At 52.0% G+C, this 25,988-nt stretch overlaps 1 protein-coding gene across 2 annotated transcripts in view; it reads left to right on the forward strand.

The window, feature by feature from the left end:
• The window catches only part of LOC146808646 (NXPE family member 1-like), a 225,509-nt gene that overhangs the window by 147,699 nt on the left and 51,822 nt on the right, over window positions 1-25,988 (forward strand). For both annotated transcript variants that reach the window (XM_085623683.1, XM_085623684.1), the window contains exons 4-5: window positions 11,734-11,795; window positions 24,761-24,979. In XM_085623683.1, coding sequence (XP_085479809.1) covers window positions 11,734-11,795; window positions 24,761-24,979 — 281 coding nt within the window. The remainder of the gene's footprint in view (window positions 1-11,733; window positions 11,796-24,760; window positions 24,980-25,988) is intronic.

The raw sequence follows: 25,988 nt of genomic DNA on the forward strand, positions 1-25,988 counted from the left end.
CTCACTATTAACTGGCCAATCCCGATGACACAACCAACCAGTGACAGTGCAAATCACTACACAATTAACCGATTGCATGAAAACGAAGCTTCAGAATGAAGCAACGCGCATTAGAGAATGACTTTTTGTTTCAGTAACATTGTTTGCAAATGATCAGTCCTGTGCTGAGTACCTGGTAGGGGAAAGGACAAGAGATAAGTGTACAGAGGAAGACGGCAGCTGATAGAGGAAGAGGGCTGCTATAGGAAGCTGTCTCTATATGTACTACACCAATTTGAGGTATAGTGTGCACAGGGTCCAGTGGATCCCCAAAGGTAGGCAGAGGTAAAAGTAGATAGAACCTTACTCTCTATTTGTGGTAGAGTGGTCGAGCAGTAAGGCAGTATCAGAGGACAGTTACGCATTTGATGTACACACTCATATCATCAAATGATTTCACACACTCAGACTGAACTTCAGACCAATTTTGTTTGTACAAAAATATTCTTTTAGTTATGTTATTTCCTATAACCAAGCAACCCCGGCACAGGTAAGTGATTTATACTTTGCAGTAAATATACAGTTTGAATTGCAGTTGTATATATACTTTGCTTTTATTACAGTAGAATCAATGGTAATGCAATGCTTTGAAATATTGTACATATACTTTGTATTGACTTTTCAATAGGATGTCAAGTAGATTACTTTACAGATTACTTTTCTTACACAGTGCGGTATAGATGGATACTGCACTGGGACATTTCCTGTAAACAGGTAAGTAAAACTTTGGTTATTTGTATACAATCAATCAATCAATCAAGGGTTTGTAAAGTTCGCAACTCACCCGTGAGTCTCAAGGCGCGGGGGGCTCAGCTGTGGATCAGTCAAAGAGCCCAGTCTTGATGCCCTTCCTGAACGTGTGCAGGGTCAGGGAGTGTCTGATGTTCACAGGGAGCTCGTTCCAGGTCTTGGCTGCGTTGTAAGAGAAGGGTCTTCTGCCTGCTCTGTTTCTACGGATGCAAGGGACCTCTGCCAGGGTGAGGTCGGCAGAGCGGAGGTTCCTCTTGCGTACGTGGAAGGATACTCTCTTGTTGAGGTATTTGGGTCCGATGTTGTTGAGGGATTTGTAGGTGTGGATGAGGAGTTTGAAGGTGACCCTCTTCTTGACGGGGAGCCAGTGGAGGTCTCGTAGGTTTTGGGTCATGTGCTTGTGACGCGGTGTCCGGAGGACGAGTCTGGCTGCGGCGTTATGGATGGTTTGGAGTTTGTGTAGATGAGTTCTGTTGATTCCGGCGTATAGGGCATTGCCGCAGTCCAGTCTGCTGGTTATGGGCGTGTGGGTGACGGTCCTTCTGCAATCGGGTGGATTCATTTGAAGGTCTTGCGGAGGATGCGCAGGCAGTTGAAACTGGTGGAAGCGACGGCGTTGATCTGGCGCTTCATGGAGAGGGAGGAGTCGAGGATGATGCCGCGATTTTGTGCGTGGTCTGTAGGGGTAAGTGGCTTCCCGAGGGTGGAGGGCCACCAATTGTTGTCCCAGGCAGAGGTGCAGGGTCTGAGGATGAGGACCTCGGTTTTCTCTGAGTTGAGCTTCAAGCAGCTGTCTTTCACCCAATCTGCGACATCCTTCATTCCTTCATGGAAGCAGAGATTGGTGTCTTAGGGATTCTTCATGAGCGAGAAGATGAGCTGGGTGTCGTTGGAGTAGGATACTATGCTGAGCCCATGCTGTCTGACAATGGCGGCGAGGGGGTCCATGTAGATGTTGAAGAGCTTGGGGCCGAGCGATGATCCCTGGGGTATTCCGCAGTTGATATTGGTGGGTTCGGAGAGGAAAGGAGGGAGTCTGATCCTCTGGATTCTGCCGGAGAGGAAGGATTGGATCCAGTCGAGGGCGGATTCTTGTATCCACGCATGTAGAAGTCTGGCTGCGAGCGTGCGATGTGAAACGGTGTCGAAGGCTGCGGAGAGGTCTAGAAGGATGAAGGCCGCAGTGTGTCCCTGGTCGAGTAGTATGCGGATGTCGTCAGTGGTGGCGAGGAGGGCGGTCTCGGGTGCTGTGGTCGCTGTGGAATCCAGATTGCGAGGCGTCTAGGATGGAGTTCTCTTCGATGAAGGCAGTCAGCTGGGTGTTTACGAGTCTCTTGGTGACTTTGGCCGCAAAGGGGAGGAGAGAGATGGGCCGGTAGTTTTTCAGATCCGTTGGGTCGGTCGTTGGCTTCTTGAGGAAGGGTTTAACCTCTGCCCGCTTCCAGTCATCTGGGGATCTGAAGGAGGCGTTGATGGTTCGTCCTAGTTCGGGTGCGATGGTGGCGGCGGCCCTGTGGAATATGTGTGGTGAGCAGGGGTCCGTCGGGGGTCCTGAGTGGGTTTTCTTCATGGTCGCTGTTAGAATCCGGGGTCTCTGGTTGGCGCAGGTATGCACTTGCGACAAGCAGGGACCCTTTCCTCTAAGTCAGGGCGAAGGATTACTCTGAGAAAATAACCCCGGCTCACCCTCTAGGTAACGTGGCGCGAGCAGTCAGGCTAGATTCCAGAGGGCATTAGGTTAAGCATTCAAGATGTCCCACACAAAAACCACCAACCCACCACACAGAGACACAAGGCTGTATTTTTGTAAAAATATACTCTTTATATATAAGATTTCTTTTCGCAGGCTTTCAAAAATACAGTTCTCTACTTAAGTGAGGTTCCAGTTACTTGTATCGCTTTTAGGCAGTCCACAGTTCTTAAAATGGCACTTTTCTACTTAAAATAGGATTCTTAGGGGTATTGTGCGCTTCGTAGCGCCTCCGGTACGCTTCGTACCACTGTTTGGACGCGTCGTGCCCTTTCTCACGCTTCCTGCGTGAGCACGCGTACGCTGGACGTGAACCGTACGGACCGTACCCTCGTGGGTACGCGTCGTACACGTCCGGTACACCTCTTGCTGAACCTCACGCTTCCCGCGTGAGCACCATCAATGTATTTAATGCTGTACGGGCCGTACCTTCATCGGGACGCCTCGTACAGCTGGTTCGCACGTTGCCAAAGTTCACGCTTCACGCGTGTGAAGCAAAGCGGGACGATCGCCGTACACAGCGAAGGAAGCTGCGTACAGGGGCGCTGCACTGCACAGTACCTTTTCTTGGGGGGCAATGTTCGTGGCGGCTCCAGAAGTCCGTCGAGGGGTGCCCCACGTCGCGGTGCTGTCCCTTGAGGTCAGTGGATGGCGATGCTTCGTTGGGCACTTCCAGGCTTCCAGGCACACAACAAAGTTCAGAAGCAGGAGGGGCAGCTCGGGGGTGATCTTTCAGCGCGGCGCGCTGTCGGCGTTGCTCCGGTGACGAACAGTGCGTCGCAGGTCCTTACAATGAACTCCACGGCCAGGGGGGTCGCAGAGACTCGGCGCTTGGAGCCTGGTCAGTCTCTTCCTTAATTTGCGAGCTACGGCTCAGGGGCAGTTGCTTGCTGTGCTCAGGCCAGGCAGGCCTTTACTTTGCTCACAATAGTCCCAGTGGCAGAAGTCGCGGTGCTCAGATGAGGGGCACACAGGTTCTCTGAGGTCAGCGTTTTGCAGAATCACCTCCAGCTGCTTCTCTTCTTCCAGGGGAATGGTAGCGCCCACTGTTCCTGGGGCGCAGGTCAGGGGGCAAGTTCACAAGCAAGCCCTTGGAGATTGTTTGTAAAGCACAAGTTGATCAAAAGTCTTTCTCAGTCTTTTTCTTCCTCTCCTTCCAGCAGCAAGGCACCCACCGCAGGCCAGTCTCTCAGGCTTAGAGACAGTACTTCTACTGTCTACAGTTTTTCCAGGTCCTTCTCTTCAGGCAGAGTTTCTTCTTGGCGCAAACAGGATCTGATTTCTTAGGAGCAGGGCTCCTTCTTTTATACAGCAATTCTTTTGTTCTTTGTCGCCAGGGGGCCTGGGCCTGGCTCAGTCCGGTTTTGGAGCACTTTGTTGTGGTGACTCTGCTCTTTCCTTTCAGCAGCAGGGCAGAGACATCAGCCGCTCCACAGGGGGCGGAGCCGGCATTGTGGTGGCAGAGCACAGGTCTATTCAGAGTCAAGGTGTACTCCTCCCACCCATCCTGGTGTAATCTCTCTACCCACTACCTGGCAGCCAGCCTGTCTCCTGGAATTCCCCAGCACACACACACACAGCAGAGGCGGACTGAAATGGCCAGGTCAGTAAAGACTAACTTTCTAAAAGTAGTATTTACAAACACAGGATATTAAAATAAACTTTACTAAAAGAAGTATTTTATTATTCTGAGTTCAGGCATACTAAACTTGACTTTCTACCATGCTCTATGAGTCCACTGGGATTACAGCGTGTAGTAATTCCAGCAGCCCATTCTGGCCTATGGAGAGCAGGTAGCCTTCAATAGTGAAAAACGAAAATGGCTGTAATTCACTATTAAGCAGACCCTCCAGCATTTCGCGATTTCGCGATTCGCAAAAAAATCGCGAAATCGGCTGAAGAGCGCGATGACCGCGATATTGACCTTTATGGCCGCGAAAAAGGACTCCGACAGGCTGCAAAAATTATGGTAACATCTTATTGGCTGTACGCGCACACGTCACTACGTGGTGCCGTACAGCCTTAATAGCTGCCTGTTTACTCTTGCTGCGGCATTGAGGGATGTGTCCGTGCGCTTTGGAAGAAGAAGCGAGTCTCTTAAAAAGCTAGGCAGTGTGAGTGCACGGCTCGGTACAAATCTTCCTCCTCCAGGAAGCTGAAATACTTCAAAGTTCTGCGGAGGTGCGGGGCTTCACCCACCCACCCGCCATTGAGCTCCCTGACACCCTTACCTCTCCCCTAGGCCAAGCTTGCTGAAAGAAAACAGTTACTTCAGCAAGCGGTTCTTACCTTCTCTTTCCTCTCCTTCATTCGTTCCCACATTAAATGGATTCGAAATAGGAAAGGAACATTTTGTTGGAGAGGTCATCTTTCTCGGGCATTTTCTGTTCCAACAGCAGCCTCGTGGCGGAAGGGAGGGGGGGGGGGGGGGGGGGGGAGAGGGTCAGCCCCATGTGTTTCCTCGCCCAAGCGTGCTGAAGGAAAACCGTGACTTCAGCAAGCAGTGCTTGCCTCTCTTTCCTTTCTTTCATTCGTTCTCATGTGAAATGGATCCAAAAAAGAAAGAAACATTTTGTTGGAAATGTTGTCTTTCTGTGGCATTTTATGTTCGAGCTGCAGCCTCAGGACGAAAGGGGTAAATACATAAAAAAACATTATATGTAAAGTAACTACATGCAACTAGACATAGTGGTTGCAAAGTGACCAGAGTGTTTTCTGTCACACGCAAACACATTAGTGCCACTTTACAGAGTGGGCCAGTTAATAGTGCTTTCAACTCTTTCTTTGAACAGCATTGTTGTTGGAAGAGAGGGTGAGGAGATGACGTCTCCATGACCAGGGGTGTCTCCGACATCACCAATGTCTGGGATGTCTGACATCTTCATGGTCAGTGAGGTCTCTGACGTCTCCAGGGTCAGGGGTGTCTCTGGGGTCTCCTGGTACTACTTTGCTTGACTGAACCTATGCTCCAGAATGTTACCCCAAAGGAGGATATAGCAAAAAAACTCCCTTGGACAGTTTATAATGCCTATTTCAAAGTTAAATACTCTACTAAGTCACTTTACAATGATTTAAGGCTGAAAAGGAATGATTACGAGTAAAATAAAGTGCCGCAAAAATGCCGCTAAATTTCCATATTTGTGCCGCTAAATTTCCATATTCGTGCCGCTAAATTTGCGTATCCATGCCGCTATATCCTGGGGGGTCTGATTAAGACATGCCACACACATCAGAGCATGTCCTATCTTATGTCTACAATGCACCCTGCCCTTGGGCCTACCAGAGGGGTGACTAATATGTAGTTAAGGGAAGGTTTAGGGACTGGCAAGTGGGTGCACTTGCGCAGTCAGCGCGACAGTACCAGACTGCACGCAGGTTCTGCAGTGGCAGACCTTAGACACATTTTGCTAGGCCGCTTCTGTGGGTGGCACAACCAGTGCGGCAAGCCCACCAGCAGCATTTGTATTTACAAGCCCTGGCACTCCTGGTGCACTTTACTAGGGGCTGAAAGTAAACCAAATAAGCCAAACATGGACACCAATGAATGTCAACCTTTTACCATAGGGAGAGCATATGCACCTTAGCACTGATCAGCAGTGGTAAGGTGCCCAGAGTCATAAAACAACCAACAACAGGTCAGAAAAAGTACAGGAGGAAGGCAAAAACTTTAGGGATGACCCTGCAAAAAGGGCCAGGTCCAACAGTCGCGATGAGGTGTTCGACGGTGGCGGGATTCCAGGTTGTGATGGTTGGCTTATCTGCAGTGGTGGAGAGGGGGGTGGTGTCCGGTGGCTGTTCGCTGAAGTTGTCATAGAGGGCCTTGATCTTCAGATGGAAGTAGGAGTTGAGCATGTCGAGGGATCCTGGGAAGGTGTGATGTCCGTGGCTTCGCTAGGGGGGGTTTGGTGAGCTGCTATATGACGTTGAACAGTTCCTTGGCGTTGGTCGCGTTGGTCTGGACTTTGTCCCTTATGAAGGTACGTTTGGTGTCTCTTATGTGCTGGTGGTATTCCTTCAGGGCGTCCCTGTGGTTGTTCCGTGCTTCTGTGGTTTTCTGGTTTCACCAAGTGTTTTTTTAGGCGTCTGCAGGAGCGCCTGGCTTTTTCAAGTTCTGTGGTGAACCAGGCGGCCTTCAGAGGGCGTTGTTTGGCGGGGTGGCAGAGGGGTGCGTGCTTGTCGGCGCAGCTGGAGATCCAGCGGTGAAATTCTTTGGCTGCGGAGTTGGTGTCATTCATGGCTCTGGGGGGGGGTCTTGGAGGAGGGTGGAGTTGAGGTGTTCCTCTGTGACCTGCTCCAGTTCCTTCGTAGCGGGCAAGGGGTGGGCTTGGGCGTGGTGGTGGTGTTGAAGGTGAAATGGACGCAGTGGTGGTTCGTTCAGAGGGGCTGGGTGGTGTGGCTGAAACAGATGTTTGTCCCTCCTGCAAATATGGGGTCGAGGGTATGTCCAGCTCTATGAGTGGGCGTGTTGACCTGCTGCTTCAGTCCAAGGTTGTCGAGGAGAGTGGTGGGGTCAGGGTCGTTGCAGTTGTCGAGGTGTAAATTCAGGTCCCCGAGTAGAATGTAGTCCATGGAGGTGATGGAATGGGGGCGGCGAGCTCAGCGATGGTAGTTGCGCCATGGGTGCTAGGTCCCGAAGGTCTGTAGATGAGGGTGCCGCGTAGCATGGTCCTGGGGCTGGTCTGGACTCTGGATCTGGAAGTGGAGGTGTTCTGTGCTGGAGTGGGGGTCACTCGTGCTGGAGGTGGAGATTCAGAGGAGGGGTCTTGTGTGAAATGGCGAGTCCACCTCCTGGGCGGTGGGGGAGGTCCTTTCTCTGGATCTTGTAGCCGTAGGGGATGACAGTGGCGATGTCGGGACTGGAGGTGGTGTTGGTCCAGGTTTCTGTGAAGAAGGCGACGTCGGGCGAGAGGGTGTCGATCAGTTCCCAGATCTCTATTGCGTGTCAGTGCAAGGAGCGCACGTTGAGGAGGATGCATGTCAGGGTTTCGGTGGTGCGTGCATCAGGCGGGCCTTCGGCGGTAGTGGGGGCTTTGTTGATGGTGAAGGATCTACGGCAGGGTCTGCATGAGAACTGTCCATGGGTGGTGTTCGGTGAGAATCTTTCGCAATGTGGGCCTTCCGGGATTGAGTGCGTGGAGGGTGGTGGAATCGTTGCGGTGGGGCCTAGGAGTGCCAGGGTTCCTGGCGCTGGCCACGGTCGGGACGCGGACTGGCGCAGACGGGCTGGCATTAGGCGCGCCTCTGGCATAGCGGTCGCCATTAAGTAGGGTAAGTGAGGGCGGGACCAGCATAGGGAGGCTGGAGCGGGGCTGTGTTGTGGGGCGGGGGCAGCAGCGGCCGGAAGAAGTGACCAAATGACAGCGAAGGAAGTGGAAAACACAGAATAATGCAATGGCACATTCAGCACAGTAAGCAACAATGAGGAAATACAAAACGAAAACGGCAGGCAAATGAGGAGAACACCTGAGGCGCTGGGCCTGGCTGCCAGCGCGTACCCTGCTCATGGAAGGGCTCTGAACCGGAGCGGAGCGGCTGTGAGGCGGAGCTGCTGGGGGGAGTGCTGGCCTGGACCAGAGGTCAAGGCTTCACCGTCACAGTTTTAGAGACTTTTATAGATTTTCCAACTCCACACTTAGAAACGTTTTCATGGAAAACACAGTCAATGTTATCCTATGGAGGAAAATAGTGTTATCGGTTAACGGGTAAGTACTTTGTTGTGGGAGTTCGTTTTCTTGGGTTAGACTCAGGGGTCCCCTAGGGTCAAGGATTTCCTCTCAAAGCAGCCTCAGCAGCACTAGGGCGGCCAGGTGCAGAGTGCTGAGGCCCAATGTTATCCAACGGGGGACAGGAGGCCTCCAGTTGGTGGCTGCTCAAGAGCAAAGCTCCTGGACTTTAGCTCAGGGCAAATGGGGGTTCAAGTTAGCACCAAGGGTGCACCCTCAGCGGCACTTGGGCGGCTGGGTGCAGGGTGCTGTTTTGTCGTCGTGTGCCCCATTACTTTTAATGTGGATTCTCCGGTTTGCAAACAACACTGTAGGCTTGGGGACGAAGGTCTTCTGGGTGCGACCGTCACTTGGATAGGTAAGTTGGGATGCTGAGGGTTGGCTCAACACCGTCCGTTGGGCAACCCAAGGCCGTGCAGGGGTGTCTTTTAGTGTCAGATCTTCTTACCTGCTCCTTGTCGTGGTTGGGGGGACTCTGCTGATTGAGGCTGCAGGCGTCAGTTGGAGGCTTGAGGCAGGTTAGGGATCACTGGATCTCAGATCAGGATCACCAGGGAGACCTCCTTGTGGTGTTGGATCACTCAAACTCAGGCTGTGGGCGACGGGCGCAGAGTGGTACAGACTTGCGTATTTTGCCGGAACTGGAGTCTGTGGGTGAACAAATTCGGTATTCACAGGAGACAAAGTCTTTCCCTTGGAAGGCAGGGCAGGTCCTTGGAGTTCTTGAGGTTGCTGGCTGCAGGACACACCGGAGTTTTGCTTCAGCAGGTTCGAGGTGGGGATAGGCCAACAGGGCTGGGGCCAAGTCAGTGAGTGTCCTCCTCTTCTTAGCTTCGGCATGGCTGTTCGGTCCTTCTTCTTTTCTTCTTGGTCGTTGCTTGTATGAGGAAGCAAGGTTGATGGGTACCCCTAAATACTAGATTTAGGGGCAATACAGGTAAGTAAAAGGTTGGAACAAATGGGTCCTTTCCTTGGGGTGGGTACACCCCCTATTATGCCACCCTCCAGTGGGAGGGGAACAGATGCCTCACTCTGGTTGGCTTGATCCCCCCATCTGCAAGATTGTGCTTCACCTCGCCTCCCCTACCTGAGGGGTGGAGTTGGGAGAGGTGGGCACACCTCTCTCCCTCACTTGTTTTTCCCACCTGTTCTCCTGCCCAAAATGGGGGTCAGAACCAGTCGTGACCAGTTGCTGGAAGCAGCAAGAGGCCTGGGGAAGCTCAAAAAGGCAGCAAGTCTTTGAAGTTTCCCCTTCGTGAACCCTGCCCCACCTGGGGGAGGAGGCTTGGCACCTCGTCCCAGGATGTGCATTGTTTCAGGCCCCCGAGAGCAGCAGGCTCTCGACCCAGGGGCCCAGAAACATGTCTGATGGTGGCAGCTGGGGAGCAGGACACTAGTGTTATGTCATTTTTCAGGGGGCATCTCTAAAATGCCCTCTTTGTGCATTTTTCATTAAATCCTACACTGGCATCAGTGTGGGTTTAATGTGCTGAGAAGTACGATTCCAAACTTCTCAGTTTTTAGTGTAGCCATTATGGTGCTGTGGAGTTTGTAATGACAAACTCCCAGCACCATATACTCTTAATGGCATTACTGCACTTACAATGTATAAGAATTGGCCTAGACACTGTAGGCGTACAGGGCATATGCACCTGTACCCTCACCACTAGTATAGTGCACCCAGCTAGAGGGGCGGCTGAGCTATGCCAGGGCAGTGGGTTGTAGGCTTTTCATGTCGACTCTTCGCTTTGTTCAGCACCAAAACACGCAGCCTGCAACGCAAGTGTGAGTGTAAAGGTACAGGACCTCTAAGGATGGCACAATAAGTGCTGCAACCCTTAGAGGCCTTCCCTGGTCACATTGCCCTGGGTACCTGTGGTACCATTTACCAGGGGCTGACCTGTGGCCAGAGATTGCCAATTGGGTTTGGTCTTCAATGCCGTTTTAGGGAAAGAACATCGGCCCTGGGTACCTGATTGACAGTCAAAGAACATCAGCAGTTCAGCAAAAATTGGGGGCAACCATGCAGAAAGAGGGCACTTTCTCACAGCTGCTGACACAGGAAGAGGTTTGCTGACACAGGAAGGTGGCTGCTGACACAGGAAGGCGGCTGCTGACACAGGAAGAGGTCACCCTCTCACATAAGAACCAAGCACTCTGCCTTCAGGATTGATAAGGCCTGCCATAGGAGTGACATATAGGTTTATATGTGTGTATATATATATAGTGATATTGGTAACCTACATCACAGTAAGGGGTGCATGCACTGCCTTACCCAGGCTGCAGTAGCAGACCTGTGGTGTCATTTTCGGTGGCTTTCCAGGGGTGGCATAATACATGCTTCAGCCCCTGGTAGGCCTCTGGTGTACCTATGCCCTGGGTACATAGTATACCATATATTAGCGACTTATAAGGGCACACCAGATCCAATCTGAACTGTACCTAAAGTACATGGAATAATTTTAGTGAGGGAGCTGCTAGGCTGGGGCCCTGATTAGCAGGGTCCCAGCCAGACTAAAGTAAAAAAACAGTGAAACACCAGCAAAAAGTGTAGGTAAACATGTGAAGCAGATCCTACTCTCCTACACACCACATACTTGTAAATATGGTGCAGCCTTGCATTTCTGAAGTTAAGCCACGAAGGCTAACGTCTCACTCCCCCACTTCCTCATACATATACCTCTGAGTTTTACATAGCACTTAATCCGTTTTGCGCTAGCGTCAGCCAACGACCAACGCGAGCACTACCTGCCCACTGCTGCGCACGACCATTGGCCGACGCAGCCCCGCCCACTCTTTAGAACTCCCGCACCGCAGCAAAATTGGCGCCGTGGTTAAGGAGTTAATGCCCCTGACAAGACGGTGAGGCACTTTGTGGGGAGTAGTACGGTAGTCCGGAATCCAAGATTAGTGTCCAATAGTAAGTTCAGTAATATGAGCTTTCTTTTTCCCCTTGTGCATAAGTTGTGGTAAGTTTGTGCTCTTTAATTCTTGTGTGTTTAATAGTGTTTCGAGTAAAGATCGAATCATTGGAAATAGATTAAAATAAGGGAGTTGTATGTTGTTAGCGTGAGTAGTGGACTTGTGCGCCCGTTAGTTGACTGATTTGGCTAAAAGTGAGGATGGGAGAAGAATATTTGGGGGTTCATAGTAGCAAGCAAAATTTGGGATGGGTTTGAGAGTAGAGGAATGGGGCAAAGGTTGAAGGGAGTAGATCTGTTTTTAATTACATATCTGTATTCAACATATACATACATGTACACACGACACAGAGTAAAGTTTTAGCAGCAGGCATTAACCACCCTATTTACACCTCATATGTACCTATAACTTTGGGGCTGGACTGGCATGAAAAGGGTGATGGGGCGGTATAAAGGGTGGGGTGGGCTCTTGCTAATTCTGGTTTGTGGTTTCAGTGCATTCTTGTAATTCTTTGCTCTTGTTTGTCTTCTGTTTCACATTAACCGGAAGTTCCAATAATGGTGTTGAGATCAAACCCCTGTTTGACGCCATTACTGTTTCAAGTTGCAACCGTAAGTACCAGCCTTACCTTGCTTGCATTATTGTGTGTGTGTCCATGTGTATCCAGGCTCTTACTTGTCTTGTTTACATTAATGTGTGTGTATGTTCATGTAGTGTATTGTAATTGCATTGATATAGTGCTTACTACCCCTGGCATCAAAGTGATTTTTAGGCGAGTAGCACGCTACTCCGGAACACAAAGGATTATTGGTAAATTAGTATAGTGAAATCTGAAAGTAATATGAGTGGTGGATATGTTAGTCAGTTATTTGAATTGAGAAGTATAGTGGGGGGATAGAAGAGGGGAAAAGTTTGCATTTATATAGCGCTTGCTACCCTTATGAGGTGTTGAAGCGCTTTTTTGGCAAGTAGCACGCTACACTGGAACCCATAAAGGATTAATGGTGAATTAGTATAGTGAAATATAAAGTAATTTGAGTGGTGGATATGTTAGTCTGTTATTTGGATGGGAAGGATATTGGAGGGATAGAAGAGGGAAAAGATTTGAATTTATAGAACGCTTGCTACCCCTGATGAAGTGGTGAAGAGCCTTTCAGTGAGTAGCACATTACTCCCGAAACCAAACAGGATTAGTGGGAATTAGTTTAGGGAAATATGCACTTAGTTTGAGCGGTGGACATGTTAGTCTGTTATTTGGATTGAAAAAGAATAGTGAAGGGATATAAGAGGGAATGGCCTAGATTTCTTGGGGGGAGTTTATGGCCATAGGCAGGGATATGGGATGAGTAAAGGGGAGGTAAAGGGGAGTTAGAATAGGAAAATATTATATTAATTTGAGTGGTGGACATGTTACTCTGTTTTCTGGATTGAAAAGGAATAGTGGAGGGATAGAAGAGGGACGGGGGATAGAAGAGGGAAGGGGGAATAGAAGAGGGAAGGGGGATAGAAGAAGGAAGGGGGATAGAAGAAGGAAGGGGGATAGACGAGGGAAGGAGGGATAGAAGAGGAAAGGAGGGATAGAAGAGGTAAGGGTCTAGACTATTTGATTTTAGTTCATAACAGTAGGAGGGAGCCTGGAATGAGTAAAGGGGAGTTGGAGGGGGAAGAGTCAGAGGGAAGGGTTTGGAAAGGCTTGTTTGGGGGGTCTGAATAGTAAAAGAGGTTTGAGATGATGCAAGGAGGGGTAGAGGGGGAAGAGTTTAGAAAGGGTTATTTTGGGGTTACTAGTAGAGATATGGGGCCTAGGATGAATGAGAGAGTGGATGTAGAGGATATATTGATAGATGTATAGGGTGATAAATAGTTTAGTGCATTAGAAATGCTAAATTACAAGAAAATAAATATATAGATACATAAGTACATGGAATGTATATATATGCATAAGGAAGGTAGTATATGTAGATTAAAGATGCAATTAATGAACTCCGGCTTTCAAATGTTATTGTACTTTCATTTATTTTTTATTTTTTGTAACTCAATAGTGAACCAATTGTAGCTAAATAGATAAGATACAAGATGTACTTATTTATGCAGTCACATATATACATGTTAAAAACATAGAATAATGTAACTATCATTCATGTACATTTGCTAAGCAGAACTAACGAATATCTATATTTTTAAAAACCTATTTGGTATACATGTTTATACAAAGCAGTACACACATATAGGTGCATATCTATAGTACAAATAAATGCTTATATACAGAGTGATATGCTGAATATGTGTTTGCGTATGGAGCTTACGTGGGGAAGAGACAACTCTTGAGTAGTTTTCTGAAGACAAGATGGTTGTCTGTGGATCTTATGTTAGGGGGTAAAGAGTTCCATAGTTTGGCTGCTCGAACAGAGAAGGATGTGCCACCCATGTTTTTTTTCTTGTATCTTGGGATTTTGAGGCGAGATGCCCCTTTAGAGCGTAGGTTCCTTTGTTGAATGTGTTTGGTGATTTTATTCCCGATGAAAAGCGGTCCGGTCCATGTATCGCTTTGTGGGTGATACACAGCAACTTGAATGTGGATCTTCTGGCAACCGGTAACCAACAAAGTGCTTTCAAGGCAGGGGAGATGTGGGCTTGTGGCTTTTTGTAAGAGTAGTCTGCCAGCAGGCTTCTGAATCCGATGTAGTCTTTTCATCTTTGTTAAAGGTGATCCGTGGTAGAGGCTATTGGTGTAATCGAGTTTGACAGAACAAGGGAGATGGTGCCCTGGACCTTGTGTGAAAATCCCAGATGGGGGAAGATTTGTTGCAGAGTTTTTATAGTAACACAGCTTGATCTTGCTAGTCTGTCCACTTGGGCTTGAAGTCCATGGTCATTCTGAGGTTTCTTACTTCCTTCGTTAATTTAGGCGATATTCCCAGATCATCAAGCCATGCGGCGAGCTGGTCATAATTTTTCCAATCCCCACACGTGAGTATTTACGTTTTTGAAGCATTCAATTTGAGATGGCTCCGCGTCATCCACTGATCCACGGCTTTGAGATACCTGAAAATTAGCGAGTTTCCAATGTTTTTCGGGCATTCCAGTTGAACGAGTATTTGCGTATCATCTGCATAGTTATGGCATATGACCTGAAATTGATTGATCAGTACCAATAATGACTTCATGTAGAAGTTGAAAAGCATGGGCAAGATGATAGAGCCTTGAGGGACCCCTGCTTTTGTGGAGAATGGTTTGGATGAGAAAGTTGGGTATGGATGGCATTAGTTCTGTAACAAAGGTAGGACGTGATCCAGTCTAAAGCAGTCCCCTCTATGCCGACTTTGTAGAGTCTTTGTATCAGAGTGTCATGGTAAACCGTGTCAAAGGCAGCCAAGAGGTCCAAGAGAAGTAACACTGCAACCCCGTTGTGATCAACTGTGTCCTTCAGGTCATCCCAGATGGCAAGGAGGGCAGATTCAGTGCCTCTTCTTCTTGGACGGAATCCCGTTTGGAAGTCTAAAAGTATGTCATTCTCTTCAATGAATTGTGACATCTGGGAGAACGCTTGTGAGACTGGCCTCACGGCGTTGCCCTCTCCATCATCCAGCCAACCTGCAACCACCCTCAAGACACGACATCTCCGACTCCGGCCGCCCCAGCCACCCAGATCCGAGGGCCGGCCAGAGCCCTGACAGACTCGACACCCTACCACGCATGTCCGACCGAGGGAGCGGGAACCCTCGAGCCAGACCCAGAGGCGCCAGCCCAGTCACACCTCGGGTCGCCTTCCCCGGGAGGACTCGATCGGCCACCAGGCCCCTGGGGAGCAGGCGCCTCCCCTGCTGAGCGTCTGGGGACCCTCCCAGACCCACCTGAAAAGACCAAAGAAGTGAGCGGCAGGAAATCCCGCCGAACCCCCTCCGTCACCCCAGTCCCCCCTCTGCGAGGACTCCGCACATCAAAGAGCCAGCGGAGTATAACAAGGGGTGCCGGAGAAACGAAGGCAGAGAAGACCTGGAACCATCCGAGCCTGCTGACGCTGTTGCGGCTCCTGAACGCTGAAGTCACCTGGGCCTGCTGAGTGACTCGCGGCCTCTCACTATTGAACCATCTGAGCCCTGCTGACGAGGTCGCGGCTCCCGAACACTGAACCACCTAGGCCTGCTGAGTGACTCGCGGCCCCCAGCTATTGAACCATCTGAGCCCTGCTGACGGAATCGCGGCTCCCGAACTCCGACCACCTGTGCCTGCTGAGAGACTCGCGGCGCTCCCCTTGAGGACGACTCGGTAAGAGACCGCCCAGAGACACGACACCCTCCAGCTCGAGGATTGTGAGCTATCCGCAGGGTATTTCGCAGAGACACTATCTTGAAAGACTGTCCCGCTACCCCCATTCCCCACGACCGATTTATGGTACTTTGTGCCACTGCTGTACTGCTTGCATCTTGGATCATAAAGATCCCTTGAAATCATCGATAAAAGAACCTATCGTCCTACGAAGAATACGTGTGGTGTCACTCTGTTCGTAGTGTATCTCAGGGTGTGCGCGCCTGGTTCGGCCTACGTAGGAGAGGTGGGTCAAAGGGGTGGGCAAGACGGGCATCGAACCCCCCTCCGGCGAACGCCTTTCCAACATTTGGTGGCAGACGACGGGATCCGAGCCGACACCGAAAGAGAGCGTGCAGTGAACGACTGACGCACTACCAAACAGAGATGGAAGGAGAAACCTCCCTGGGTGCCGCAGGTACCAAAATAAGCTCACCGTTCCGAGAGGATCAATTGGACTATTACACACATAGAGAATTAAAACAGTTTTGCAAAGACCTTGGCATCGCTACCACCGGATTAAGCACAAAGGAAGACTTCCATAAAGTACTGAAAACCTGGGTCGAGACGGGGGTGCCCCCGACCCAAACGGAAGGAGACTCTGCCCATGAACCACCAAGCATCCCGACGAGGAACAACGGGCCAGAGGGGAACCTGTCCCCCGAGGAGCTAGCGGACCGAGAGAGAAGCCGCAACCACGAACTTGAACTGGCAAAACTAAAAATCGAGGGAGAAATAAAACTGGCAGAGAAAAAGTTGGCCGTCGAGCAGTTACGGCTACAAGGGGAACTCGAAGAGAAGAGACGCCAAAGAGAGCACGACGAAAAGAAGCTCCAGCTAGAACATGAACGCAGCCTGAAGGAGATCGAGTGGCGGGCTAAAAACGAAAAGTCACAGCCACCCGGGAATCCACCGTCCGCTCCCACCGGGGAAACCAAAGTCCACATCCCCAAGGATGTGGTAAAGGAGTATTACAAGAACGACGATATCCAGCAGTGGTTTAAGGCCTACGAAGTCGCCATGACCTCTCACCGAATCCCGCAAAAGGATTGGGGGGCTGGCCTATGGGGCCGGTTCTTAAGCGAAGGAAGAGACACCCTGCTAGATCTGCCCTCCACGGTCATGAACTCCTACAGCCACATGAAGGAAGCCCTCATGGGCCGGTATGGACTCACCCCCGAAATGTACCGACAACGGTTCCGAGATTGCAAGAAGATACCGGGCACCACGTGGGTAGAATACGTGAACTTTTACAGCCGAGCCTTGGACGGGTGGATCAAGGGCAGCAAGGTCTCCACCTTCGAAGAACTGTTTGATCTGATTGCCTGGGAACATTTAGCGGCCAATTGCTTTGTAGAACTGCGCCAGCATCTCCTGGACAGTAAACTCACCGACCCTCGGAAGCTGGCCGCTGAGGCTGATCGTTGGGTGAATACCCGAGCCACCCGGGGCCCCGTGGGGGACTACGACCGCCACAGTCAAGGCCCCCCCCGCCAGAGGGGCGGAGGGAACCACGGACGACCAAGAGACTTCCCCGGGGGGTCCTCAACCAGCCCCCCCAGCAGCCCACCAGCGGCGGGTTCAGCCCCGTCCCCAGCAAGCACCGGAGCCCCAGGACGGCTAGGTCCACGAGCTAGGATCACCTGCTTCCGCTGCCAACAGCCCGGACACTACGCCAATGACCCCCAGTGTCCCCAGTATCAGCGACCCACAACGACCAACCCCACGGCCCGGCAGATGGCCTCCGTGGCTCTGGGGGAAGAGATGGAGGACTCCGAAGAATGGGAACCGGCGGCCATGGCCCTGGTCTCCCTTGGTGATCGAGAAATGGTCCCCGGGACAACCTTGCCCGCCAACACAAAGAAATACCGACAGCAGGTGACCATCAACGGCCACCGAGTCGAGGGCCTCCGCGACACCGGGGCGAGTGTCACCGCGGTCCACCGCAGCCTAATTTCAGAAGACCAGATCCTAACCGGTGCCCTCTGTCCGGTCGTATCCTCCGACAATTCTGAGAGCCTCTGCCAGATGGCGCTGGTGCCCTTCGAGTGGGGAGGGGTCTCCGGAGAACTGAAGGTAGCGGTCTGGACATCACAGCCCGTGGACTGCCTCCTGGGCAACGACCTGGAGAGTTCCCCGTGGGGGCAAGTAGAACGAAGAGCCCATCTGGAGATGATGGGCCTACCAGAATGGGTCTGCGCCACCACGCGCTCCATGACCGCGCGATTGCCTCTCTCCGAGGGCGGTGAAGCCCTCCTACCGAACACTATCCCCGAGAGCCGGGACACCCTACCAGAAGCGGACAACCCTCCTTCAGAGGGAGAAGAAGACACTAACCCGGGAGAAGGGCCGGAACCTTCCGCCCCGGAGGCCCTGGCTGAGCTCGGAGAACTGCCCGAGATGGCCCAGTGGCGCTGTGAGGGGGGGCCCTCCCGTGAAGAGTTCTGCCAGGAACAGGCCACCTGCCCCTCCCTCGTGGGACTCAGACAACAAGCCGAAGCCCAGGCCGTCTGTGACCGAACCGGAACCCATTGGATCTATTGGGACAATGGCCTCCTATACAGCGAGCAAAAGTCCGCCGAGCTAGGCGCAGCCCGGGTACTGGTGGTACCCCTGCGTTTCCGGAGCCTCCTCCTGGGCCTGGCCCACGATGTACCCTTGGCAGGACACTTAGGCCAACACAAGACATATCAGCGATTGGTTACCCACTTCTATTGGCCCAAGATGCGAGCGAATGTAGAAGTACACTGCAAATCCTGCCTCACGTGCCAGGGCAGTGGGAAGAGTGGCGGAAAACGCAAAGCTCCCTTACAACCGTTCCCCGTTGTGAGTACCCCGTTCGAGCGGGTCGGCATCGACATCGTGAGACCCCTGGATCCGAAGACCGCCCAGGGCCACAGATTCATCCTTGTCCTGGTGGACCATGCCGCCCGCTACCCCGAGGCCATCCCCCTCCGCACCGTGACGGCCCCCGTGGTGGGCCGGGCTCTCATGGGGATCTTCTCCCGTGTCGGATTTCCCCGCGAGGTTGTGAGTGATCGCGGCACTAACTTTATATCCCGCTACATGAAGTCCCTGTGGCAGCAGTGCGGAGTCACGTATAAGTTCACGACCCCCTACCACCCCCAGGGCAACGGCCTAGTGGAACGCTTCAACCGAACCCTGAAGGGAATGATCCTGGGCCTCGAAGAGCCCCTGCGCCGGAAGTGGGACGTCCTCCTCCCTTGCCTCCTGTTCGCATACCGAGAAGTTCCCCAAAAGTCTCTGGGGTTCAGCCCCTTCGAACTGCTATACGGACATCCCGTCCGAGGGCCCCTGAGCCTGGTCAAAGAAGGCTGGGAGACAAGCCCCCGGGGGACACCCCCTGATGTGTTCCGCTACATCCTGGCGCTCCGCAACCAGACGAGGAAGTTCAGAGAACTCGCAGAGGCTAACCTCGAGGCCAGCCAAGAAGAAATGAAGCGCTGGTATGACCAGAACGCAACCCTGGTCGAGTTCCAGCCGGGCCAGCAGGTTTGGGTCATGGCCCCGGTGAAGCCCTGCGCCCTACAAGACAAATGGACTGGTCCCTTCAAGGTGATCGAGCGGAAGAGCCAGGTCACGTACCTGGTCGATGTACAGTCCCCACGGAACCCCCTCCGGGTCCTCCACGTGAACCGTCTCAAGCCCCACTTTGTGAGAACGGAATTAAGTTTGCTACTGGCCACCGATGATGGGGCGGAAGAAGACACCGAACCCCTGCCCGACCCCCTGTGCGCTAAGGACCTGGATGGTTCCGTGGAGGGAGTGAGACTTTCAACCACCCTCACTCCCCAACAATCCGACGACTGCCGCCAGCTGCTCAGACAATTCGCAGACCTCTTCTCCCTCATTCCCAGGGTCACCGACTGGTGTGTCCACGACGTGGACACCGGAGACAGCCCGCCTGTGAGACACCGAGCCTACCGGGTGCCTGACCGGGTCCGCACCTGCATCAAGACCGAAGTACAGAAGATGCTCACCCTGGGAGTAATCGAACCCTCCGACAGCCCCTGGGCCAGCCCGGTGGTCCTGGTCGCGAAGGCGGCTTCCCCAGGGGTCGCTCCCGAACTAAGATTCTGTGTGGACTACCGGGGGCTCAATGCGGTCACCCGAGCAGACGCTCACCCTATTCCCCGCGCCGACGAGCTCATCGACCGCCTGGGGGCCGCCCGGTTCCTCAGCACTTTCGACCTGACCTGCGGATACTGGCAGATTGCTCTCACGGAGGGAGCGAAAGAACGCTCTGCCTTCTCCACGCCAGATGGCCACTACCGCTTCAGGGTCATGCCGTTCGGGATGAAGAACGCCCCAGCCACGTTCCAGCGGTTGGTGAACAAGGTCCTGGCCGGACTCGAGGAGTTCAGCGCAGCGTACCTTGACGACATCGCCGTATTCAGCTCTCAATGGCACGAGCATCTCCAGCACCTCCGACAAGTACTAATGGCCCTGCGCCAAGCCAGCCTAACAGTGAAAGCCAGCAAATGCCAGCTCGGGCAAGGCTCCGTGGTCTACCTGGGGCATCAGGTGGGCAGCGGCCAGGTCGCCCCCCTCCAACCGAAGATCGACGCCATCAAGTCCTGGGAGCCCCCCACCATGCAGACGGAGGTCCGGGCCTTCCTGGGCCTTACAGGGTACTACCGGAGGTTCATTAAAAACTATGGTAGTATCGCGGGGCCCCTCACGGAGTTGACCTCCAAAAAGCTCCCGAAGAAGGTGCAGTGGACCACCCCGTGCCAGCAGGCGTTCGACACCTTGAAAACCGCCATGTGCACCGCCCCCGTACTCAAGGCCCCCGACTACTGCCAAGAGTTTGTGGTCCAGGCCGACGCATCCAAACACGGCATCAGGGCCGTCCTCTCGCAGTTCGACGATAAGGGCATTGATCAGCCCATAGCCTTTATCAGCCGAAGGCTGCTGCCGCGAGAGCAGCGTTGGAGTACTATAGAACGAGAGACCTTTGCCGTAGTCTGGGCCCTCAAGAAACTACGGCCCTACTTGTTCGGAACCCATTTCCGAGTACAGACGGACCACCGGCCCTTGCGGTGGCTAATGCAGATGAGGGGGGAGAACCCCAAGCTACTACGATGGTCCATCTCTCTCCAAGGGATGGATTTCACTGTCGAACATCGCCCCGGGACGGATCATGCCAACGCCGACGGCCTGTCCCGGTTCTTCCGCTTCGGCGAGGAGAACCCCCCGTGGATGGGTAGTTCTCCACGCCTTTCAGCTGGGGGGGACGCGTGTGAGACCAGCCTCACGGCGTTGCCCTCTCCATCATCCAGCCAACCTGCAACCACCCTCAAGACACGACATCTCCGACTCCGGCCGCCCCAGCCACCCAGATCCGAGGGCCGGCCAGAGCCCTGACAGACTCGACACCCTACCACGCATGTCCGACCGAGGGAGCGGGAACCCTCGAGCCAGACCCAGAGGCGCCAGCCCAGTCACACCTCGGGTCGCCTTCCCCGGGAGGACTCGATCGGCCACCAGGCCCCTGGGGAGCAGGCGCCTCCCCTGCCGAGCGTCTGGGGTCCCTCCCAGACCCACCTGAAAAGACCAAAGAAGTGAGCGGCAGGAAATCCCGCCAAACCCCCTCCGTCACCCCAGTCCCCCCTCTGCGAGGACTCCGCACATCAAAGAGCCAGCGGAGTATAACAAGGGGTGCCGGAGAAACGAAGGCAGAGAAGACCTGGAACCATCCGAGCCTGCTGACGCTGTCGCGGCTCCTGAACGCTGAAGTCACCTGGGCCTGCTGAGTGACTCGCAGCCTCTGACTATTGAACCATCTGAGCCCTGCTGACGAGGTCGCGGCTCCCGAACACTGAACCACCTAGGCCTGCTGAGTGACTCGCGGCCCCCAGCTATTGAACCATCTGAGCCCTGCTGACGGAATCGCGGCTCCCGAACTCCGACCACCTGTGCCTGCTGAGAGACTCGCGGCGCTCCCCTTGAGGACGACTCGGTAAGAGATCGCCCAGAGACACAACACCCTCCAGCTCGAGGATTGTGAGCTATCCGCAGGGTATTTTGCAGAGACACTATCTTGAAAGACTGTCCCGCTACCCCCATTCCCCACGACCGATTTATGGTACTTTGTGCCACTGCTGTACTGCTTGCATCTTGGATCATAAAGATCCCTTGAAATCATCGATAAAAGAACCTATCGTCCTACGAAGAATACGTGTGGTGTCACTCTGTTCGTAGTGTATCTCAGGGTGTGCGCGCCTGGTTCGGCCTACGTAGGAGAGGTGGGTCAAAGGGGTGGGCAAGACGGGCATCGAACCCCCCTCCGGCGAACGCCTTTCCAACAACGCTGCTCTTTCTATCAGTTTGCCCTGGAAAGGTCCATTTGTAATCAGTCTGTAGTTGTGAGGGTTCAGTGGGTCCAAGTTTGTTTTTACTTCAGTAATGGGCAATGTATGACTCTTTGAGTTCTTATGGAAATATTACGGTGCCTAAGGAATCGTTGATGATTCTTCTTACTGGAGTGGCAGCAGAGGTTGTTAGAAGAATTGTCTTGAAAGTTTGTGGTGGACAGGGGTCAGAAGGGCTGCCGGCAGGCCTGCTTGCTTTGACCAGGTCCATAAATTCGTGTGAAATGTGTTAGAAGGAACAGAGAGGATGGGTTAGAGTATTCTTGGATTGTTGTTTTGTACAAGGGTTAGTGCTGGTGCTTTGTCTCTGTTTTAAGTACGAGTCTAAAGTGTCTGCTTTGTCCGTGTAATGATTTGCCAGTTTGACTGTGAACGCTTGACTAACGGGATGAGCTCTTTCCCGGCAATTTTGTTTACGAACTTCATTGAGATTTTTAGAGAATTCTTTATTTGCTCATTTAGCATCTTGAATTTTGTCTTAATAGTACCTTTTCTTAGCCTTTTTGATAGCGGACTTGTATAATCTGTTCATTTTCTGTAGGCGAAGTTTGTCTTGATTGGTGGTTGTTTTGAGCCGGGCACATTGCAGCTTTCTAATTTGTTGTTTTATGTCTTTCATCTCTATTTCTCCAAGGTGCTTGTTTCCTTTTGTTCTTCTGTGTGGTTTTGAGTGGTATCAGGATATCAAAAGCTTCCTGTAGCCACTCATGTAGTATTTTTTAACATATTTTATTGTTTCTAGATCTGTACTGGATGTTAGTTGTGTTTCTAAGTGTTCCAAATTGAGTTTGTTCTACGGCCTATGGGTGAATACTCATAAGGTGGTCTTAGGTGCGTCGCTTTGTGCTGTTTTATGTTGGAAAGCAAGCAAATGGTGGTCTGATCGTGGGACTGGAGTCATCGTTTAAACAGTAACTTGTTCGGTATTAGCAAAAATGACATCTAGGATGTGTCCAGCGATGTGTGTGGGTTCGTGGACGATCTGCTGCAAGTTCAGTGCGTCTAGGCCAGCAATGATTGTTTTAGGATGGGGCAAATTGGGTTTGTCAAACCAAATATTGAGGTCACCCTGAACGCATAGTTTGGAGTGTATTGTTATCAGGTTTGAAACCATGTCTAGCAGTGTGTCTGGGAATGCTAGGTGGAGGTCTGTAAAGGAGCAGGAAGTTACAGGAGGAAGAAGGTGTAGGATTACATCTGGTAAAAAGGGCCTGAAAAGCTTGTATGAAGATGTCGTCCACTTTAGTGATACGTAATGTTTGCCTGAACACAACAGCTAGGCCACCTCCTATTTGCCCAGACGATTTTTCATGATAGTTTGATAACCTAGAGGAACGGCTTCATGCAGGACTGGAGCCATATCATCTCCCAACCAGGATTCAGTTATGAATAGTATGTCTGTTTTTGCATCAGCGAGAAGGTCGTAGATGTGATGTTTGTTTTTAGAGAGTGATCGAGCATTTTAGTAGACAGTTTAGAGAACATGCTTTGGTGGTAGTGTGACTTTGTCTTGTAGAAGAATGAGCAGTGTTTTGTGGGCTTCTAGCAGGTGTGTCCTTACTGTTGATATTAGATGTATGAGGATAGCAATCGTGTAGCTGTTCCATATTGTGTTCCTCGTCCAGCAGGCTAAGAAGGCATTTGGGTGGGTCTGCGTGTGTAGGTGGTGGAGACGGTGTTTGAGAGTAAGTAGGTGCACTGGTTTGTTTTTGTAGTGTAACCTTGTTGTACAGTAGACATGGAGATGGGAAGCTCTGAAGAGTGGAATATCGCTTATTTTGTTTGTGTCTGTTTTGGGTGGAAGGTATATGAGTCAGGGGTGGTGGTGCACCTTGTGGGTCATGTAGTAAGCTACTAAATTGTCCAGTGGATGAGAGGTGGTTGGAAGAGAGTTGCTGTGGTGCTGTATGTGTGTTAGCTGAGGTGTGCATTGTTTTAGTTCACTATATAGAGAGACAGCATCCTACACCTCTGCCATGCTTCCTCCATCCTGGGATATACTGTACACCTCCCACATGTGACCACAGGAACACACTGGGACCTCTGCCATGCTTCTTCTATCCTGTGAGAGGATGTACACCTCCCACATGTGACCACAGGAACACACTGGGACCTCTGCCATGCTTCCTCCATCCTGGGATATACTGTACACCTCCCACATGTGACCACAGGAACACACTGGGACCTCTGCCATGCTTCTTCTATCCTGTGAGAGGATGTACACCTCCCATATGTGACCACAGGAACACACTGGGACCTCTGCCATGCTTCTTCTATCCTGTGAGAGGATGTACACCTCCCATATCTGACCATGGAAACACATTGAGAAGAGCAGCAGAAGGCAGAAGCCTGTGAGAGGTTCATGGCATCAGGTGAACCTTGTCAGTCCTTCTCCTTCCTGTGAAATGTACATTACCTAAGAATACAGGGAACAGATTCTTGAGATAGGGAGAGTGAGCCCCTGAGCGGTCCGTCACCAGAGGAGTTCTCTGCAGCCCCACCTACCGCCTGGCTGATGGGTGCCTTGAGTGGCCGGAACCTTTCTGTAGAAACAGCAGATAATGTAATCCGATGGCTGTTTCCACATGGTTTAGGTTTCAGTGGCCCCTGCACAGTGGTACTGTGGAGTGGACGGAATGTAATAATTAATTACACATACATATCACCTCACCTAAATATTGTGTGCTAGAGCACATCTTCACAAATAGATGTTCAGTTCTTACTGCCAATGGGTGATATTCCTATAGATTATTTTTATGTTGGACAATATTCTGCCATCACCATATAGAGGGAGGGCTGGTTTCTCACATTTTCAGTTTCTTTATTGAATGCATGTTTGATCTTCTGCTGATACTTGTTGTGATTTTTAACAGGAACTTTAAAGCTTTCTCAACAAAAATGTAGGACCGGGATGAGCTCTCCATTCCCCAGCGGCTTCTTCTTGCAGAATGTGTGGCGGCCGCTCTTCTGCAATATGTCTTCTTATGAGCGGGCGGAGGAGCTGGACCTGTGCGTGAAGGGGAAGCTGATCTACCTCATGGGCGACTCCACCCTGCGCCAGTGGATCCTGCAGTTCCCAAAACGTGTGCCCGGTAGGTGTGTCTATTATGACTTGTGGTGGCGGGGTGAGTGGTGTGCTTGTGTCTATCGCAAATTGTGGTGGCGAGGTGAGTGGTGTGCTTGAGTCTATCGCGACTTGTAGTGGCGAGGTGAGTGTTGTGCCTTTGTCTATCACAGCTTGTGGTGGCGAGGTGAGTGGCGTGCCTCTGTCTATACGCGACTGGTGGTGGCGAGGTGAGTGGCTTGCCTCCATCTATTGCCACATTGCGGTGGCGTGGTGAGTGGTGTGCCTCGGTCTATGGCGACTTGTAGTGGTGAGGTGAGTGGTGTACCTCTCTCCCTCGTGACTGGTGGTGGCGAGGTGAGTGGCATGCCTCTGTCCATTATGACTTATGGTGGCGAGGTGAGTGGCGTACCTCTGTCCCTCACGACAGTTGGTGGCGAGATGAGTGGCGTGCCTCTGTCCATTGCGACTGGTGATGGTGAGCTGAGTGGTGTGCCTCTGACTATCGCGACTTGTGGTGCTGAGGTGAGTGGTATGCCTCTGTCCATTGCGACTGGTGGTGGCGAGGTGAGTGGTGTGCTTTGGTCTATGGCGACTTGTGGTGGTTAGGCGAGTGGTGTGCCTCTGTCTATCGTGACTGGTGGTGGCGAGGTGAGTGGTGTGCCTCTCTGCCTCGTGACTGGTGGTGGCGAGGTGAGTGGCATGCCTCTGTCCATTGCAACTCGTGGTGGCGAGGTGAGTGGCATGCCGCTGTCCCTCACAACTGGTGGTGGTGAGGTGAGTAGCGTGCCTCTGTCCCTCACAACTTGTGGTGACGAGGTGAGAGGCGTGCCTCTGTCCATTGCGAATGGTGGTGGCGAGGTGAGTTTGCCTCTGTCTATCGCGACTTGTGGTGCTGAGTTGAGTGGTATGCCTCTGTCCATTGCGACAGGTGGTTGCGAGGTGAGTGGCATGCCTCTGTCCATTGTGACTGGGGGTGGTGAGGTGAGTGGTGAGCCTCTATCTAGCGCGACTTGTGGTAGCGAGGTGAGTGGAGT

The sequence above is a fragment of the Triturus cristatus genome, chromosome 8, assembly GCF_964204655.1.
Source record: "Triturus cristatus chromosome 8, aTriCri1.1, whole genome shotgun sequence".
Lineage (NCBI taxonomy): Eukaryota > Metazoa > Chordata > Amphibia > Caudata > Salamandridae > Triturus > Triturus cristatus.